The sequence below is a fragment of the Hibiscus syriacus genome, unplaced genomic scaffold (assembly GCF_006381635.1).
Source record: "Hibiscus syriacus cultivar Baekdansim isolate YM2019G1 unplaced genomic scaffold, ASM638163v2 tig00110933_pilon, whole genome shotgun sequence".
Lineage (NCBI taxonomy): Eukaryota > Viridiplantae > Streptophyta > Magnoliopsida > Malvales > Malvaceae > Hibiscus > Hibiscus syriacus.
In genome coordinates this window covers 1,262,096-1,279,953 of record NW_024062919.1, presented here as the reverse complement: position 1 = coordinate 1,279,953, position 17,858 = coordinate 1,262,096, and the positions used below count along the sequence as shown (strand labels likewise).

The window sequence follows — 17,858 nt, the reverse complement described above, 5'->3', positions numbered from 1 at the left end:
TGTGAACTTTTAAAATTTTAGTAAATGACGAACTTATAGAATTTCAGGGGTTAAAAAAAATTCAATAGAAAATATAAAGAAAAAAATCTAAAATATATAATAATTTTAAATTTTCAGAAGAATGACTTCTCTCACTCATCCCCTTCGATCCATCCCTGAGTTGTATGTTAGTTTATACACATCTTATTGTTAATGTAACACTATTTCATTAGTGTATACAGGGATGATAATCGGTCAAGTTGTTAGTTAACCTGATTGGAATTGAGTAATATATCTCTTTATATGAATTTGATCTGATCAGAGTTTAGAGATATCTTATTTGAGTCGAAACTTGATTCAAATGTTAAGATAAATACTCACATCCGACCTGACTCGACATAAATATAAAAAGATTTTTTTATAAGTAGATTAAGAATATAATTAAAAATAAATATATAGGGATGGTATTATAACAATTATCCTTAGATATAAAAAAGTTTCGAGTCCCCTAACCTGACACAATTTTATGAAATTCAACCGACCGATATAAACTCAAAATTTTCTAATGAACAAAATTAATCGGATTAGATCAGAATCCGATTTTAATCTAATCGTCTTCCCTAAAGTCTAAACGGTACCAACTTGAGTCACTTGATATAGGGATGATCCCAAATCGCAGCATAGTTTTTTGTTTTTGAGCCCCCAAAAGACATAAAAGTAGCCCACGCAACACATCAGTAGCATAAATTATTCATGACCCGCCAGCCAAAAGTTTCCAGGTTTTGAAGAAGGAACGCAGACAGTGAGTCTACAACAGATTCTTTTCCCGTCTCGTGTATATCTCTCCAGCTTCACTCAGTCTGCTCCGTTGGGTAATTTCTTTTCAACATCTTTTCACTGGGTTTGCGATTACATTTATTATTTTATTTTTATTGCATGATTTTCGCTTCACTTTGTTGGGGGAGAAAAAAAAGGCTTAAAAACGGTGTGGGTTTTGAATAATCAATCCATAGATTCTACAGGTTAGTGGTGAAAATGTCGGACAAGGGAGGCAGAATGTTTACGTTGCCCACCAAAGCAACACCCAAATCTTCTCTCAAATCATCTTCTGGTTTGACTTTCTTCTCTCTTCTTCTTCCTTTGATTCATGATGCCTTATTTTGATCCCTCTACTGTTTTTTCTTCTGAAATCTTTTATTTAGATGTTAATTGCTCTCTCATGGTGCAAAACCCCCCTATTTTTTTTACTACTTAATTATTATCCATAGTCGTACAATTCATCAAACATTTCCTAAGCTGCCTGGTACCACATGCTCCCTCTTTGTTGTTTACTGTTATCAATCAATTTGGGTGCTTTTTTTTATCGTTTCTTATTTGCATTTCTCTGTAACTTTTTCCATGGCATCATACATTAGAACAAATTTTGATATCATGCATGCACTCTTTTGGATGTAAATACTTTGTTACCATTTAACACCCTTCTTCCGTGGCTTCATTAATATTGGAAGGAAAAGATGATGGTTCAGCAAAATCAAAGAAGGGAAGGAAAGTTCAGTTCGGAACTGAAGGTCGATTTTTTTTCCCTCTTCCTCTGTGAGCATGACTCTTTTACGTTTATTCTCCTTACAAGGCCCGCTTTGTCTATATTTTTCTCTCTTTTTAGGTTCACCTGATGTTCAGTTTAATTTCTCATCGGGAAAATCTGATGGCAAGTTCGCAACCCCTTTTGGTAAAGGTACTTTTCCGTCCTCGGTTCTTGGGGTTTTTTCCAGAAAAGGAATTATCTTTACTGTTGTTTTTTATGGTATTGCCTGTTTTTATTGATACTGCATAAAATGTAATGTACAAGGTGGAAAAGGAGACAAAGTCAGCAATGGTGGGAAGACTCATGTGGCCAAAGAATCACAGACATTGGAGCTCAGAGTTGAACAGGGTTTTTACTTGCCTTAACTACCATTCATGTTTCTTTCAATGATTTGTTACTCTTTGTTTCACCAAGTTATTTCTTTGTCTAGTCTACATTTAGGTCGTATTTATACTTTTTTCTTTATTTAAATGATTAACAGTACTTCAAGTTGTAGGACGGGAAAACAATAAAACAATGGCATCTTTGCTAAGAATTTCAATTAGCTTGTTTATTGAAATGAGTGTGCACATCCTGTTGTCAATGTATAAATAGTAATAATTTTCATTTAAAGAGGAAAAATACATTTGTTTTCAAGGAAGTAAATCTTTTTTCTTTACTTTTATTCCAAGTTTTTGTGCTGTTAAATTGCCAAAGGATCATATTTTCTTTCTCTGTATCTAGCTGTGCACTTCCTTTTCCTAATTTGTATTTCTTGTTAGATCAATTTCCAAGCCAGTTCTTTTCTTGATCTAATATGTTGTAACTATGTGTTGCATATTGGTTTTTATTTTTTTTCCCGGATTGTACATATTATTTATTTTCTGATTGATTGCTAAACTTTGTTGTAGTTCCTCTTCTGTTGGCCACGTTATTTCTTTTATTTTCATTACTCTTGGTTTTTAAGATTCATTTCGCCCTTTCTTTTCTGAAATTAGTATTGGTTTTAAGATCTGCATCTTAAACTTTTCCCTTAAGCTGTAAATGTCCTTGCCATTATTTGCAGAACTTCCAGAAAATGTTAAATGCATTATGGATTGTGAGGCTGCCAGTATCTTAGAAGGCATTCAAGACCAAATGGTTGTACTCTCTGGCGATCCAACTGTTAAGCTCCCTGAGTAAGAACTTGCTTTGAGCCTTTGGTCTTGTGTGGAAGGGTTCATCAATTTGCTCTAACTCGTCATCCTTTTTAGATCATTTCATTCGGGACTGCAGTATTCCAAGGGTGGTAGCTGTTATACTAATCCGCAGTATGTTAGAAAAGTTCTTCAGTATCCTTGGTTTTCTGTTTCCAATGGAACTCATATTTTGATACATTTTTTTCCTTTGGTTGCTTAGATGACATTAATCTTTTTTGCTTCGTCTCCTGTTGAACCATTAACTCAAATCTCAGATCTCTTTCAAAACATGGTGTCTCTAACAGTGAGGTATAGTGTCTTAACCTAAGTGGTTACTTTGACACAATCATGCTACCATCTAAGTTCCAACTTCTTGTTGCAGATTTGTATGATTGCAAATACTTGTCCAGAAACCGTTGAGGAAGTTTTTGCTCTCGTCCGATCCTTGCAGGTATGACCAATACGAATTTTTTCCTTAAATCAGAAAATGATGGTTTTTTTTTTTCTTCTTTTGGTGTAAAAGAAACAAAGATGCTAGTTTGAAATTTTTATTGGTGTGATCTATAGGCTAAGAAAAGCAGGCTCAGCGAACCACTTAAAGCTGCATTGGACGAGCTAGCTAAACTTAAAACATCAACCTAATTGCATGTGTGGATGCTCTGGTGAGGTGGTTTTTACTAGGATGTTACTGCTTTAAGTTGTAGCCTTCTAGGCTGTGATTATTGTTTGGATCCGATAAACCAAATGCATGCAGGTTACTCGACTGTTAGGAGCATGAGACAGGCTTATTTTTGCGGGGGGAAGCCTTATCGGAATTGGTTTGATAGAACTATCCTCGTGTCGTAATCGATGGTTTTACCCTCTCCATTTCAATGACCGGAGATTAATTAGACCAAGTGTGCAGGGTTTATTTCACTGTTGGAATATTATCAACTTGTGACATGAATTCGTAGTCAAAATAGAGATATTGTTTAATGGTGTGACTGCTGGATTCTATAACTGTTGGAATATTATTATCTTATGATGTGAATATTTTTGTCGAATATCGATATCGTATTTGTAGCAGTACAGTCCAAATAGAGTTTGTTGTGTTGCAGCGCAGCATGGATAATAATGTTTATGGTGTGTATACCAGACTATTTGTCATGTGTGATAGAGTTGTTTTTAGATATAAAATTTAGGGTAAACTACACTGGTATTTCATATTTTTTAGTATGCTTGTATTTGAGTCACCAAACTTGTAAAATTTGCATTACAGTCACTGAATTTTTTTATTTACTTTCATTATGGTGATTATTGTCAATTATCGTTCAATAATCATTGTTTTTTTTTTAAATTCTCAAACTATGATTTCATCCTATTCACGAACACTTCCATCATAATATCAAATTTGGACGAAGACTTTTGCCGACACTCTTTTTCTTTATGGTTTTCACTTTAAATGTATCTAAATCTTACTATACAAAACAGTATGGGATGTTTCTCTCTGCTTTGTGCTGCTGGTTAACTGATTATTTCTTTCTTTAACTTTAGGGTAAATTATCTCAAATATTAATGAAATTTAGGGTTTTTATTAATTTTATCATTAAATTTTAACATTAAACTTTAATTTTAAGTTCAAGTAAAGCATGGGACATTAAACGATCGACCATAGCAAATGATATAATCTTTTTAGTGTTGACGTTGAAGTTAAAAACTTAAAATATTTTTTTAATTAAAAATCAGGTTTTTTAAATCTATTTTTAGTCATTACTAAAAACGATCATTTTTTGATATTTTTTTATGATCACTTATATATTTATGAACTCGTCTTATTGTCCTCTATCATTTTTCACTTTATGAATTAGATTTTCTCAAAACTTCTTTAAAACTCATAAAATTAAACACAAAAAAGTCCATTATTTCTTAGTTTGAAGGTTTTCTCAAATTTGAGGGATTTTTATGCTTATTCGAAAATTCGAACAATGATAAACAATATTTTTCAAAAACATGAACATTTATTGAAACTACTCTTACCATATAGTCGGAGGAGGAGATTATAATATTAGAATGTTGAACATTTGGTAAATTTTCATCAATTTAGGTTGAATTTCGTAGAAAGCAAATCCAAATAGAAGAAAGAGGAATGAAATTTGAACGTTTTGATCTAATTTTACCACGAGTGACGACTGGTGATAAACGACGATTGCCTGGCAACAATGATCAAGGGAGTTAATAATTTTTTGTAAGAATCAAATTGATAAGTAAACTAAAGTTTAATGCTTAAACTTGAAACAGTTAAAATTTAATAACAAAACCGATACTCAAACTAAAATTTATAAGAAAAAATAATCATATCAACCCATTATTAAATTTGAACAATTTAATATCTTAGTTAAATTTGATATTAAAATTAAAACAATTTAAAGTTTAGAACTAAAAATATCCATAAGTGATATTCGGTATATCTTATCCTTATTTTTATACTTAAAACATTCTTCGCGTATAACATTATTGAATAACTGAAATAAATAAATAAATCTAATGATCAATAGTACTATATAGATCTACAAAGACTACAACTGAAAACCCAGAAATAGAACCCCTTCTCACACAGATCTCTTCATCTTTCTGTTGTTCTTCTATCTGCAAATCAATTCCAGACAGTGGCTGGTTTTCAATATCTTTTCTATTCTTGGTTGTGGTGGTAAAGAAATGAGCAAATCGTTCTAATGATATAAAGTGAAAAAAGAAAGAGAGAAAAATATGAAGGTCAGGCATATAGTCTTGGGTTTGCTGTCGATTACCGTCATTGCTCCTCTTTTATTTTACACTGATAGATTCGGCACCTTCGTCAATCCTCCTTGTATGTAAACTTTCTTTTCTTTTTATGATTATGGGCTTTGTTTTTCATTTACCATTCTTTGACGCTGATTTCTGCAGCAAGACGCGATTTCCTTGATGATGTTGGAGCTTTTGTAAGTTTCTTTCCCTTGGGGGTTAACGATTTTGATTATATAGCATCGTGAAGCACATAATCTTTTTTATTTATTTTTCTTTTCTTGTGCAGACGGTGTCGGGTGATAATACCAGACATCTCAATGTTCTTCAACACCAGGTATTTCTACATAGTAGATTAGTTCCGTATCTTGTTCATGGCAGGAAATTGTTGAATTGGTTTTCAGATCTGATTTCCTTCGATGTCTATTTTTTTTTTTTGCCATAGGAAACTTCCACCTTGAAAGAACCCATTGGAGTTGTATATTCTGGCCAATCTACCGAGTCCTTTCCCAATGGTAATTATTTATTCTGTTGTTTGCTTTAATGGAAAAAAATGTATAAATTCGAATTTGTATTTATGGTGTTAGATTTTTCTCAGTGACGAGGGAACATACATCAACACGAGTGTTTTATGCCACCGAGGAAGAAAGACAACAGCAATTATCTAACCCCATTAGACAGGTTGTCGATCGAGCAACCCACAATCTCACCACTGCCCTGGATTCCCGTCCCAATGCATCTGACATCTCGGTATTGCTTCCCCTATGTTTTTTTTAGCTTTCGCCTACTATAAATCAGCCTGTTGTTGAGTCTTCTCATATTTCCATAGCAGCGTATTACTTGGAATTCCCAGTCTCCAGTGATTTCGGTTTCTGAATATTCCTCTTTTGATTTTATTATACTTGCCTCTCATTTTTATATTTAAGGATTTTGAGATTGTTTTGATACTATCAATACTTGAGTGTCCCCTGTCTGTACTTTGTAAACCTTTGCTGCATATGTTCTTCAATTTTGAATTGCATATCTAAATAGAACATTTATTTGATAAGGTTCATGTAATCTTTAGCCTTCAAGTGATGTTATTCCGTAACCCTTTCAAGCTTGTTGGCACTTTGTGCTATTTTCGTTTACCAATATTGTTTCTCCAAGCTAAGACCAGTTTCTTGATGCTGCCATGTCTCCAGGATTCACAATAAGAGGAAATTTTAGACCTAAGTGTAGGCTTAATTAACAGTTATTGCACCTGTTTGCTTTATGACTAGGCTGTAAAGCTTGAGCAGAAACCAACTCAGCCAGCTCGCAAGATTGACCAGAAAGAGCGTTCAGATAACAAGCGTAACAGACAGACTGAACCAGCAGATGCTCAGGTGTGCCGCCTCAAAGATCAGCTCATCCGTGCAAAATTATATCTCTCTCTTCCATCGATAAAAAACAACCCACATGTAACGAGGGAGCTTCGACAGCGGGTTAAGGAAGTTACACGTTCTCTTGGTGATGCAACTAAGGACACAGATCTGCCGAAAAAGTAACTCTTCTTTCTGAACATAGGATTGCTGCTCTGTATTTAAACTCTCTTGGTTTTTCTTTTCATTTGTCAAATTCCAGCTCGTGCTCCTTTATTTCTTCAGTTTCACCCAAGTCTTTGAAGGATTTTAAAGTAAAATACAGTTTCCACATCACTTTAATTTGTTAATTTTTGCCTCTTTTTCCTTTTGCAGTGCCGTTGATAAGATGAAAGCAATGGAGCAATCATTAGAAAAAGCGAAGCAAGTTCAAGATGACTGTGCCACTGTGGTAAAGAAGCTGCGGGCTATGCTTCACTCATCTGAAGAGCAACTCCGAGTGCACAAAAAGCAGACCATGTTCTTGACTCAATTAACTGCAAAAACTCTTCCCAAGGGTCTTCATTGCCTGCCTTTGCGTCTTACTTCTGAGTATTATAGCTTGAATTCTTCTCAACAGAACTTTCCAAATCAGCAGAAATTAGAAGACCCTCGGCAGTACCATTATGCCCTTTTCTCAGATAATATATTGGCAGCGGCAGTTGTTGTAAACTCCACTGTTTCCCATGCTAAGGTAAAATGTACTCTTCTACGAATACTTAACTCGTACTTTGGTTGTTCATGGATAGAGAGACTGTTAATCACTTCTAATCTTAATTTTTCCATTTCCATTTCATTTTAATCATTTATAAACTTGAGAAGTAAATGTTATATATGTGTGTGTATAAAACGGCATGGTATGTGCATAATGAGATTTGATCCCCTGCTCTTTGTTTACATGTTGAGCTCATCAAATTTACTTAATTCCTTGCAGCACCCTTTGAATCATGTTTTCCACATCGTTACGGATGGGCTTAATTATGTGGCGATGAAAATGTGGTTTCTAGGTAATCCACCTGGGAAAGCCACTATTCAGGTCCAGAACATTGAAGAATTTACATGGTTGAACGCAAGCTACAGTCCAGTTCTCAAGCAGTTGGGTTCTCCTTCCATGATTGAATATTACTTCAGGGCACATCGGGCTAATTCTGATCAAAATCTGAAGTTCCGGAACCCAAAATATTTGTCCATCCTGAACCATCTTCGGTTTTATCTACCAGAGATTTTCCCAAAACTAAATAAAGTGTTGTTCCTAGATGATGATATAGTAGTCCAAAAGGACCTTACTGGTCTTTGGTCCCTTGATTTGAAGGGAAATGTCAATGGTGCTGTTGAAACTTGTGGAGAAAGCTTCCATCGGTTTGATCGGTATCTCAACTTCTCAAATCCCCTTATCTCAAAGAACTTCGACCCACATGCTTGCGGATGGGCATATGGAATGAATATTTTTGATTTGGATGAATGGAGGCGGCAAAACATTACGGAGGTGTATCATGGATGGCAGAGGCTGGTAAGTAACCTTTGCTTAGCAGATAGTAAAGTAGGCTGGTAAGTTTACATTACTAGTCATAATTAGGGATCACCTAATTACACTTGCTAAGACGAAGTTTGTTTGATTCTCTTACCCAGTGTCAAGGAAGTTTAGCAATAGCACTTAAAGTATAAATGAAAGGAGTAAAAAGTGTCATTTCGGGGAACTTGGATATCGAAAATCTTTAGAACCCTAGTTTCCTAATTTTAAAGGACGTGCTACTTGGAGAAAGTTCTTATATTAGATATTTCCCTTCAAACCAAGGGACCAAAGGCCGGTAAGGTCGTCCTTTTGGACTACTATATCATCATCTAGGAACAACACTGTATTCCTTTAAGTGGTGTAATGAATGCTATGCCTTAAATGACGCTTTTTCTATACAATATTATATAGGTACCTCCATTTCTAAATGGCTTTCTATGCTATTGTATATCTTGTTTCTAATTTTGAAGTTTCTTTTACGTGTAGAATCGTGACAGACAATTGTGGAAGTTGGGGACCCTGCCTCCCGGTCTCATAACATTTTGGAAACGCACATATTCCCTGAACAAATCTTGGCATGTGCTCGGGCTTGGCTACAATCCGAACGTAAACCAGAGGGAGATTGAAGAAGCTGCTGTTATACACTATAATGGCAATTTGAAACCATGGTTGGAGATAGCCATACCTAAGTATAAAAACTACTGGGCAAAGTATGTAGATAGCGATGTTATGTATTTGCGAGAGTGCAACATCAACCCGTAGAAAGCCTTCATGGGGACGTTAAAGTGTGATGGTGAGATATGTTATCCATGCATTTTGATGTATCGGGTCGAATTCGTGCTTGTATACATTGTCAGTTTTGCTTTCGATTTTTTGGTTCTTACCACACTGCACGGAGTTGGTGCAACTATTTCTAGCTATTTAATCGGAAATGCAGGTGTATTTGTATATCATTTCATTGGTAATCCCATTTTTTGTTTCTCCATTTGTTCGGAATGGTACAACCTGAAAAACCGTTATCTGCATGCATGGATGATGTAAAAATATCGCTATGCATGGTCCCGAACTCGGCCCTGGACGTGTAATTTTGTACGCTCACACGTCATTAGCTTAAGATAATTAACTCGACATGCAAGAAAGATGCGAGAAATTCTCACCATAGTTAAGAATCAAATCTCCTTGATGTGCAGGATGTAAACGCTTCATGACCATTGACAGGAGGTGAAGTTAAACGGCGGAGACGCTTGTGTTCTTTGTAAGAAACAGCGATAAATGATATCTTCCCGGTGGAATGTGTTCTTTGTAAGGAATAGCAATAAATGATATCTTACCGATGAGCTCCACCGTGGAAGTAGGCCATCCAGGCTTAAATGCATCATCATCGTTCAGGCATGATTACAATCACACTCTGGTTAACCAAACATGAAGGCTTTGTAGATTCCTAATATGCATTATTAGTAGTACATTAAGAGTGAGCCATGAACCAATGGGTCATGAATGCATGTAGAGTGATGATGATGTATGATCATTACATTATAGTAAAATGGATTGTCTTGGAATTCAATAGTGAGATACTAGAAGACATTACAGTAGGCGACAACACAGGTAACTTCTCCATTCCCCAGACAGAAGGTGATGGGTCTACGACTAAAAGACACAGAGTTGAGGCTAAACTCATACCACATGCTGTCCAAAAGTAGTTTCTTATGTAAATGGAAATATAGTTTAATTTCTTGAGGCTTGGCTGGTGCATGACGACGAGTTGCGGACAGTTGAGTCACTCATGAATATTATTATGAAAATTACAAGTCGAGTCCATTCAAATCAATTTTATTTGAATCGAATCTTGTTGAAAAGACTAATTTTTGAATCGAGTGAAGTTTTACCACCCTAGTTGGTAAGCTGTGTTCTAGTCGGATTTATGTATAATATTAATAAATTTTATATTTGTTTTTAAGTTCAATTTGACTTAAAATATGAATTTCAAGTTTTATATAAACGTATTCATATTTATAAATAACCAACTCAAATCCCACTTTTCATCCATATAAAGCCTCAAACCAAATTTGCACCAAAAATCAGCACCACCAGCGTCGAAAGATTCAGTCATTGCCTAGTGATTACTCTGATTATTTCATCATATACATACATCTCTTTAACTCGAGCTAACTATCATTTTAACAATAAAATAACACTCAAAATGACCCTCTCACCTATACCTTTCTGTTACCGTTTTCTTCCAAGCTCTCACCGGCACATGGTATGAGGCGAAAGGATCAGGGGGTGGAGGAAAAAGGATCTAGTGCCTGAAAGCTTAAAACATTGCTCTGCCTAGACATGCCAACCGTTTTGCTTCTTGGCCTCGAATGAGGCTCCATCATTCAACATGTCTTGTGCATCAGTTTCCATTCCAAGCTTGGAGAGGGCAAGAGCTTGCATGTAGAAGGCAGTGGGCCATTCGGGCAAGCAAACCTGAGCCTGCATAGCATCTCTCAAGGCAAGTTCTGGTTCGCCGATCATCAAGTACGAGAGGGTTCTTCTCACGAATACAGTACCAGATGGACCAGGCATCATCGATACCAACTGTATTTGAAGAGGGGGCAAATGAACCAGCAGTTGAAACACAAAACACAAACCAACATATTATTTAATATATCCTGTGAGAAGTAAACAAATCAACTAGAGGAAGAAAGGTACCTTTGTGTAGTACTCGATAGCATTTTTGAAATCCTTGTCTCGAAACGCAATATCCCCAAATTTCTTTGTATTCAACATATCTTGAACTTGTTGTGTCCACTCTTGAAACGAAAGCTTCACAAACACCACCGGCAAATTAGACCATGAGAAGGAAACCATCAGGCAGAACATGAACCTATGAATGTCGATTATTATTTCGTAAATTTGAGAAATCAAAATAGTAACCAAAACCCACCTCATTTTCTGCACCTTCTTCATCTTTATAACCAGTTTTAAGCAAGATATCATGCACTGCAGTAAGGTCCATCCCAGCACATGCCTTTCCAAGCGGGGAAAGCATAGCTGGCAGCACCGGTGGCATCTTAGATAAACCCATTAGAACATGAGATGCAACCTAAGGAAAGCAACGGGAAAGCATTAATTTAGTAGATCTTAAGATGCATCTATACATCACGCTCTATATTGAAATGGCAGTGAGTTCAATGGCTTGAAACTTGTACATCTTTCTGTTTTTGAAGAGGTGTCACTGCTGAAAGGAGGAATTTGATATCAGGTCGATCTCTAGCCTCATACTGAAGGCATTTTGAAGCCAATTCAACCAATTCCCTGGCATCTTCATTAGCATACTGTCCTTCCAGGGAAGAATCTAATAACAAGAATAAATTCTTTCCTCTTAACAAATCCAATGCCTGGAGAATCAAGAGTCACATAACAGTGTTAAAACCGATAAAAACAAAATTGACGGAATATGTAGAAATTTAGTAGAGAAAAAACCAAAATAAATGAATAAATAAGCAGAATATCATCATTAACCAAAAAAGAAACCCAAATGAAAAAAATCACAGTTCCATACTAAGGTTAGACCAAGGATAAACAAGAGTACTCGCATCCTTAAAGGGCTGCAATGCTAATCTGGTTTATGTTTCTGCTGTGTGTGTGCACGTGCATATACATATACATAATAGTTCTATTTTTTCCCTTGACTCATCTCATGGGACAGCGGACAAAACCCAACATTACCTATAGGACTATTCTAGAATAGTATAGTAGATATTTGGAACTTCTATGTTAAGACATTTTGCATTCAGCTAACATTTTATAGATAGTAACTTTCTTGCCTCCCAACATGAAAAACTGCTTGTGAAACTGGCAGGAGACCTTAATTCCTTAATTAATCCAACAAGCTCCTAAATATACAAAACAATACCAGAAGCCTCAGTTCCAGGAGCTTCTTGCATAGTATGAAATCATTTTTGAATTCTAATCACAAGTTCAAATATCAAAGATACAACTTGCCAAGAAACTCATGATTCATTTACATTCTACCAAAAAAAGCAAAATTTCATGAATAAAAACTTCAAGGCAGCATAAGCAGGGAAACAGAAAGAACAAAATTGAATTTGGATAACCGAATGTCTCATACATGGCTGGGAGGGATATGCTTTCCACTTAAGAGATCCAGGAGAACAGTTCCATAACTGTAAATCACACTCTCAGGAACAACCCTGCCTGTGGAGTCAAAAATCAAATAAATTAGCAGTGAAGGGATATTCATTCAGAAATTAGTCCCTTTCCTTTTAAAAGGGATATAATATGTCAGAAGAATTTACCAGTCCTCAAAAACTCAGGAGGAGTATAAGCCAAATTAGTACTATAGCTTTTTCCATCTCGGCTATTTTTCATCAGTCCAAAACTAGATAATCGAGGATCACAATCCTGAAGTAGAATGAAATTAGAAGCTCAAAATAAACAAAAATGTCCAACGTCAATCCTGGCAACTAGTCTGCCTCCAGAGACAAGTTATAAACATAGAGCATATAACAATCAATAATTTTAGTCATGGAGCATGGTAATATGATATCTATGCAGTGGATCCTATTTTCTATTTTGCCAATGCTGTAGTTTATTACTTCATCTGGCTGAATCAATCAATTCCAACATCATCCAAACGACAAAAGCCAAGTTGGCCGCTATGAGTTAAACTATTTAAAGGACTCTCATATGAGTCGGGATTCAAATTCTAAAATGTAATTAAAAACTGCACCTAAATCTCACGTATGAAAGCATGAGGGCAAAATCAAATGTTAAACCATAGAGAATGTTGGAACTAAAGGCTGTGATAATGAAATCCCAACTCTAACTATAGTAGTAATACCAAAAAAGATGTCAACTGACATTTAATTTCCTCCACTTAGCAGCAGAGGAAGAACAAGCAAGAAAAATATCATGGTAAAAAGGGAATGATCAAATCGAACCTCATCGAAAAGAACTCGATAAGCATTTAAATCATGATAAATTTTAAGGTTCTCAGCATTGCAGTGATCAAGGGCTTGTGCAACATGGTAAGCAACTCTAAGGCGCATTTCCCATGGCAAAGGCTGTTTTTCCCCTGCATTGTCCATAAATAAGATACACAAACACTGGGAGTAAAAGAGGGTGCTTTTTGTATTTTGTTTTTCTCTTTAGTAGTAGTAAAGGGTTAAAAGGCAAGAAGACAAAAAGGCATACAGTGGAAGAGGTGCTTAGAGAGGGTATCATTAGGCATATATTCCGCAACCAACAACCGCTCGTCCCCCTCGGCGCAGCATCCGATCAAATTAACCAATCTCTTGTGGCGGACTTTACCGACTCCAGCAGCTTCGTTAACAAACTGGTGTGGGTCGGGCCACGACAGCTTCGAGAACCGCTTAATCGCCACCACTCGGTTGCTCTTCAACTTCCCTCGGTACACCACATTGGGAGCCTTGTCCCCGCTCTCCGACACTATCAGGTCGCTTCTAAAGCCGTTGGTAGCCGCCCGTAGCTCCGCCAGGTCGAATTCCCTTGAATGCCGGCACCGCCGGTTGCTCCCCATTCCCATCTGAAAAACAAAAAAAATAAAGAAACCCATAATCAGGCAAATGAAGATGAAGGGCATGGACATTGGGAGAATGAAAGGACCTAGATCTGGGTTGTTGTGGGATTCAAGAGGAAGAGGAGGAGGGTGATGAGAGGGAGGAAGAAGGGTGGTTTTGGACTGAAAGCAGCCCATCACAGTGACAGTGACAAAGCCTTTTGACACATGAAGTGAATGAGAGTAAACGATAATGAGACACGAAGCAGAAAATAAAGCCAAATCCCAGAATGAGGTTGAACTGTAAGTAGTAGGAGGAGATTAAGCAGAAGAAGCAGAGCAGTCGAAGACAAACACAGTTGACTAGAAATGGAGTTGAAAAGAAGAGGAAAAGGCCACGGCTGTCCAAGTTAACTTCAAGGGTAAACTACACATGTAGTACCCAACTATCACTCTTATTCCATTTTAGTCATTCAATTATTATTTTTCAAAAGCATACCTAATGTTTAGTTTTGATTTCATTTTGGTCAGCCATGATTAAAAACTTAACAATGATATTGATATGTTACCATAATATAATGTCACATTATTATTTAAAAAAAATTAAACGACAATAATTCTATTAATTTTTTAATAGTGGATGATCAAAATTATAATGTTAGATTAGGTATGATTTAAAAAAATAATAATTAGGAGACCAAAACAAAACAAAATTGATAATTAAGAAACAAAAGTAATAATTAATGTAGTAAATGTATAGTTTACCCTAACTTTTAGGGTCATTAAATTATGGGTGCAATTTTATTTTAACCGCTTAACCAAAGACTTAGTCATTTAAATCACTTAACTTTTAATTTAATTTCGATCAAATCATACGTAGTATACTTCAGTTAAATTTATAGCAACTTATTACATATAAATATAAAATTTTAAAATTATTAATTAAGTTAAAAAAACTTAATTGAATGATTATACATGTGAATTTAAATTATAGTTTTGGTTGCATTTTTTATTGTGTTGTGTTTATCGCAATTGCTACATAGTGGATGATATTGCAGTCATTATGAATATCTCAATCATGCAATAACGATTTCAGACGACACCATTACTGTTATATAACAACTGTTATTTTGAACAAACATCTATTTAAATCTCTTATTATATATATATATTATAATTATAAAAATAAAAGGTAATAAAGAAAAATAATAATTTTAAAATAATAAATCTAATTTTCAATAATAACACATACTTCTAAATGAATTACGATATAAATGTGTTACATCATCTATTTTTCTAAAAATTTGACGATAAATGACTTGATTAATAAAATTAATAAAAAATTTAATTTTATGGTCTAAATAGAATCATATGCATAACTTAGTGACCTAAAATGTAGTTTACCTTTTTTAAATATGTTAGGTCTTAAGAAATAGTTCCCGCTTGATCTGTCTCTGTCCCGTCGGTTGGGTCGGCCCAATTGTTTTCCAAAGCTTGTTTGGTTTTATTTTATTTTTAATATTAAAAATAATATTTTAAAAACAAAATATTATATGGTGAATTTAAGATGATATCTGATAAAGAAATTTTTTTTTATCATAACACGCACATACTTTGTAGATATAATTATTTAAATTTAAGTCCGCTAGACATAACAATATTTTATTATTGAGATCACTTAATTTGTTCATAAATTTAAAATTTAAATTAATTAAATAAAATTAGTTTACTTTTGAAAAAAATTAAATTAATATTTTGAATTTTTACTTTAATTAAAATTAAATTTTACATTTGAATATTCAAAACAATCAATTAATAATTTGATGAAATATATCTTAAGTTGATATCAATTTTTAAAATATATCTAGAAATATAAAAAACCCTAATGAAACATTAAAATTATAAGTTATATAATTTATGAAATAATTATAAAAATAAATTAAAATTATATAATTATTAATTATTGAATTAATTTAAATTTCATTAGGTTTACGTGGTAAATTACTAAATCAAGTTTATCATATAAAGGTCTTTTATTTCTCTATTTCAAATTTAAATTATTTTAATTCAACTTAACTCGATTTAAATTTTATTTGTTTTTTTAAAGAAAATGAGTTTTAACGATGTTCTTTTCCTTTCGAAAAATTGAAATAAAATTTAAATAGAGTTAAACTTAATTAAAAGAATTTAAATAATTTAAATTTAAATGTCCTTCCATTTAATTCAATTTGAAAATTTCAAATTGGTTTTGATTGATAAAATAAAATTTGACCAACTGCCATTGCAATCGTACTCATCCCTGTCCTCGATCCCCCTGATGAAGCTCTGATCGTTTAGACCATTGTTAAGAGGACTTCAATGTACGATTCCCATAAGAGTCGGCAATCGAAACTTGTGCAATATTAACATTAATGTTGAGACTATCAACTTGATCAAAATTTCTTTGATGTACCTTCGCATCAACAAGAACAAAAATTAGTGAGAAAGGTTCCCTATTGGTCGTAACTACAGAAACAAATGGTTGATATTCGAAGGTTAGTGCATTTAGAATGGTGACAACTTGTTCATAATCTCAAAATCGAGCTCTCGCAAGCTGTTAAAGCATCGCACACTTCCTTGACTTGGGAGATGAAGGCACGTATACTGGATCTCCTTTTCGAATTGATTTCAATTTGTAATGGAAAATTCATAATCGTTTGGTTGACTCGCTAGCAAAGAACGGATTAATGGTTTTCCAAATATTGGTCGTTGTTTCTGCTCCAACCAACTGCGATAGTAGCAAATGACTTACAGTACAGAAAAGCCACGAGGCCAACACTGTCCTGAGCTATGAAAGGTTCAAACTTTTCATTAGGGACGTCTTCACTATTCTGCCAGCGTCACCGTAAAGCTTGAAGGTGAAACTGTTCCGGTGAGGAATTTTTCCAGTCGGTGACTGTGCACAACAAGAAGCATCTGCTGCTTCCATAACAAGAAGTTAAACTCATCCAGCACGACACTTATCTTCTTGTTTGTGAATATTTTATCGACCTTGAGAGTGAAGGATTCAACACAATCTGTTGAAGCAGAAGAAAGATCTTGGGATGGCATCAAAAACACTCGTCAAGCTTGTGAGAAAACAAGCCAAACATAACCATCAGGCACAACATTGAATGCGAAAAGATTTCCCAGAATCAAGAGAATCTGATACCATGTTAAATTTTAACTCTTATTCCCCCCCCCCCTCATGCACTGATTTCATTAAAGAAAATACAAGAATATAAAGTCTAAACCCATGCAATTACACCAGGGGGTTGCATCTAAACTGCCTAACCACTTACCAGCTATCACCCTTAACTACTCTTAGAATCTTTTCATTAGCATTATTGATCAAAATAATACCCTTTTGATAAATGTGTGTCCACAAAGAAACACCTTTCAAAAGACACGCTTTGGAGAATGTGCATTTATCTACGTGACATGATATTTTGATGACCTCTTCCATGCTAACATCATTCAAAATCAAAATGAAAAAAAAATGAAGCATAATGAACTAAAAACTTTAAAGAAATTTACAAATTTTATTAAAAAGAAAAGGAAAAAATGCGCATAATTCGTGTTTAAGACACATATTTGCACAAATACAAACCATCCAGATAGTAACGTCGATACTCATATATAAATCTTTTCTTCAATCATCCAATAAGTAATTTATTTATATACAAATTCATTTTATGTAATTTTGTGTTGGGTCTCAATTAACATATTTATTAGAGTAATTTAATTTAAATACAGAATTGTCTAGCACAACTTATAACGTCCTTGTTATTTTGTATTGTAAGTACTATAAATTTATACAAGTTTTTTACATTCTAATAATTTATTTTATATAATTTTCGATATAATAACATATATATGTCGTGTTAATATAATTACTATTATTTTATCTCATCTCATGTTTTATTTTATTATA

At 34.4% G+C, this 17,858-nt stretch overlaps 3 protein-coding genes across 9 annotated transcripts; 2 read left to right on the top strand and 1 right to left on the bottom strand.

Moving 5' to 3' along the window:
* Positions 1 to 550: 550 nt before the first annotated feature.
* Positions 551 to 3,784, top strand: LOC120146967 (DNA-directed RNA polymerases IV and V subunit 4-like). 6 transcript variants are annotated; one of them, XM_039160447.1, is made up of 11 exons: positions 558 to 851; positions 993 to 1,090; positions 1,488 to 1,547; positions 1,643 to 1,714; positions 1,829 to 1,908; positions 2,606 to 2,721; positions 2,797 to 2,874; positions 2,997 to 3,030; positions 3,104 to 3,172; positions 3,289 to 3,383; positions 3,492 to 3,784. In XM_039160447.1, exons 2-10 carry the CDS (start codon positions 1,015 to 1,017, stop codon positions 3,361 to 3,363), a joined length of 660 nt encoding a protein of 219 aa, XP_039016378.1. In that variant the 5' UTR covers positions 558 to 851; positions 993 to 1,014; the 3' UTR covers positions 3,364 to 3,383; positions 3,492 to 3,784. The 6 variants fall into 6 exon arrangements, with proteins under 6 accessions (XP_039016381.1, XP_039016378.1, XP_039016379.1 ...); XM_039160448.1 differs by having other exon boundaries at positions 3,476 to 3,784; XM_039160446.1 differs by having other exon boundaries at positions 559 to 851; positions 3,289 to 3,391; positions 3,506 to 3,784.
* A 1,507-nt stretch (positions 3,785 to 5,291) lies between these two features.
* LOC120146962 (probable galacturonosyltransferase 4) lies at positions 5,292 to 9,329 on the top strand. Of its 2 annotated transcripts, none has more exons than XM_039160435.1 (9): positions 5,292 to 5,566; positions 5,644 to 5,678; positions 5,771 to 5,818; positions 5,927 to 5,999; positions 6,077 to 6,231; positions 6,744 to 7,006; positions 7,200 to 7,557; positions 7,798 to 8,373; positions 8,863 to 9,329. In XM_039160435.1, exons 1-9 carry the CDS (start codon positions 5,467 to 5,469, stop codon positions 9,136 to 9,138), a joined length of 1,884 nt encoding a protein of 627 aa, XP_039016366.1. In that variant the 5' UTR covers positions 5,292 to 5,466; the 3' UTR covers positions 9,139 to 9,329. The 2 variants fall into 2 exon arrangements, with proteins under 2 accessions (XP_039016366.1, XP_039016367.1); XM_039160436.1 differs by having other exon boundaries at positions 5,293 to 5,566; positions 5,927 to 5,996; positions 6,080 to 6,231.
* A 1,074-nt stretch (positions 9,330 to 10,403) lies between these two features.
* On the bottom strand, positions 10,404 to 14,143 carry LOC120146964 (serine/threonine-protein kinase BSK2-like). The gene is made up of 9 exons (XM_039160440.1): positions 14,014 to 14,143; positions 13,582 to 13,933; positions 13,329 to 13,462; positions 12,684 to 12,789; positions 12,497 to 12,582; positions 11,574 to 11,762; positions 11,309 to 11,467; positions 11,074 to 11,187; positions 10,404 to 10,959 (listed from the first exon to the last, which is right to left on the bottom strand). The coding sequence occupies exons 2-9, from the start codon at positions 13,931 to 13,933 to the stop codon at positions 10,708 to 10,710; spliced, it is 1,392 nt and encodes a 463-aa protein (XP_039016371.1). The 5' UTR covers positions 14,014 to 14,143; the 3' UTR covers positions 10,404 to 10,707.
* Positions 14,144 to 17,858: the final 3,715 nt, after the last annotated feature.

Bases quoted from the DNA above. Each gene is read 5' to 3' on its own strand.
- LOC120146967 (XM_039160447.1), top strand. From the start codon at position 1,015: ATGTCGGACAAGGGAGGCAGAATGTTTACGTTGCCCACCAAAGCAACA. The intron at 1,091-1,487 runs GTTTGACTTTCT...TAATATTGGAAG, and splicing joins TTCTCTCAAATCATCTTCTG to GAAAAGATGATGGTTCAGCA. The intron at 1,548-1,642 runs GTCGATTTTTTT...CTCTCTTTTTAG, and splicing joins AGTTCAGTTCGGAACTGAAG to GTTCACCTGATGTTCAGTTT.
- LOC120146962 (XM_039160435.1), top strand. From the start codon at position 5,467: ATGAAGGTCAGGCATATAGTCTTGGGTTTGCTGTCGATTACCGTCATT. The intron at 6,000-6,076 runs ATTATTTATTCT...TTAGATTTTTCT, and splicing joins CGAGTCCTTTCCCAATGGTA to CAGTGACGAGGGAACATACA. The intron at 7,558-7,797 runs GTAAAATGTACT...AATTCCTTGCAG, and splicing joins CCACTGTTTCCCATGCTAAG to CACCCTTTGAATCATGTTTT.
- LOC120146964 (XM_039160440.1), bottom strand. From the start codon at position 13,933: ATGGGAATGGGGAGCAACCGGCGGTGCCGGCATTCAAGGGAATTCGAC. The intron at 12,583-12,683 runs GTAAATTCTTCT...TTGACTCCACAG, and splicing joins TCCTGAGTTTTTGAGGACTG to GCAGGGTTGTTCCTGAGAGT. The intron at 11,763-12,496 runs GTATGAGACATT...TTGATTCTCCAG, and splicing joins AGCATATCCCTCCCAGCCAT to GCATTGGATTTGTTAAGAGG.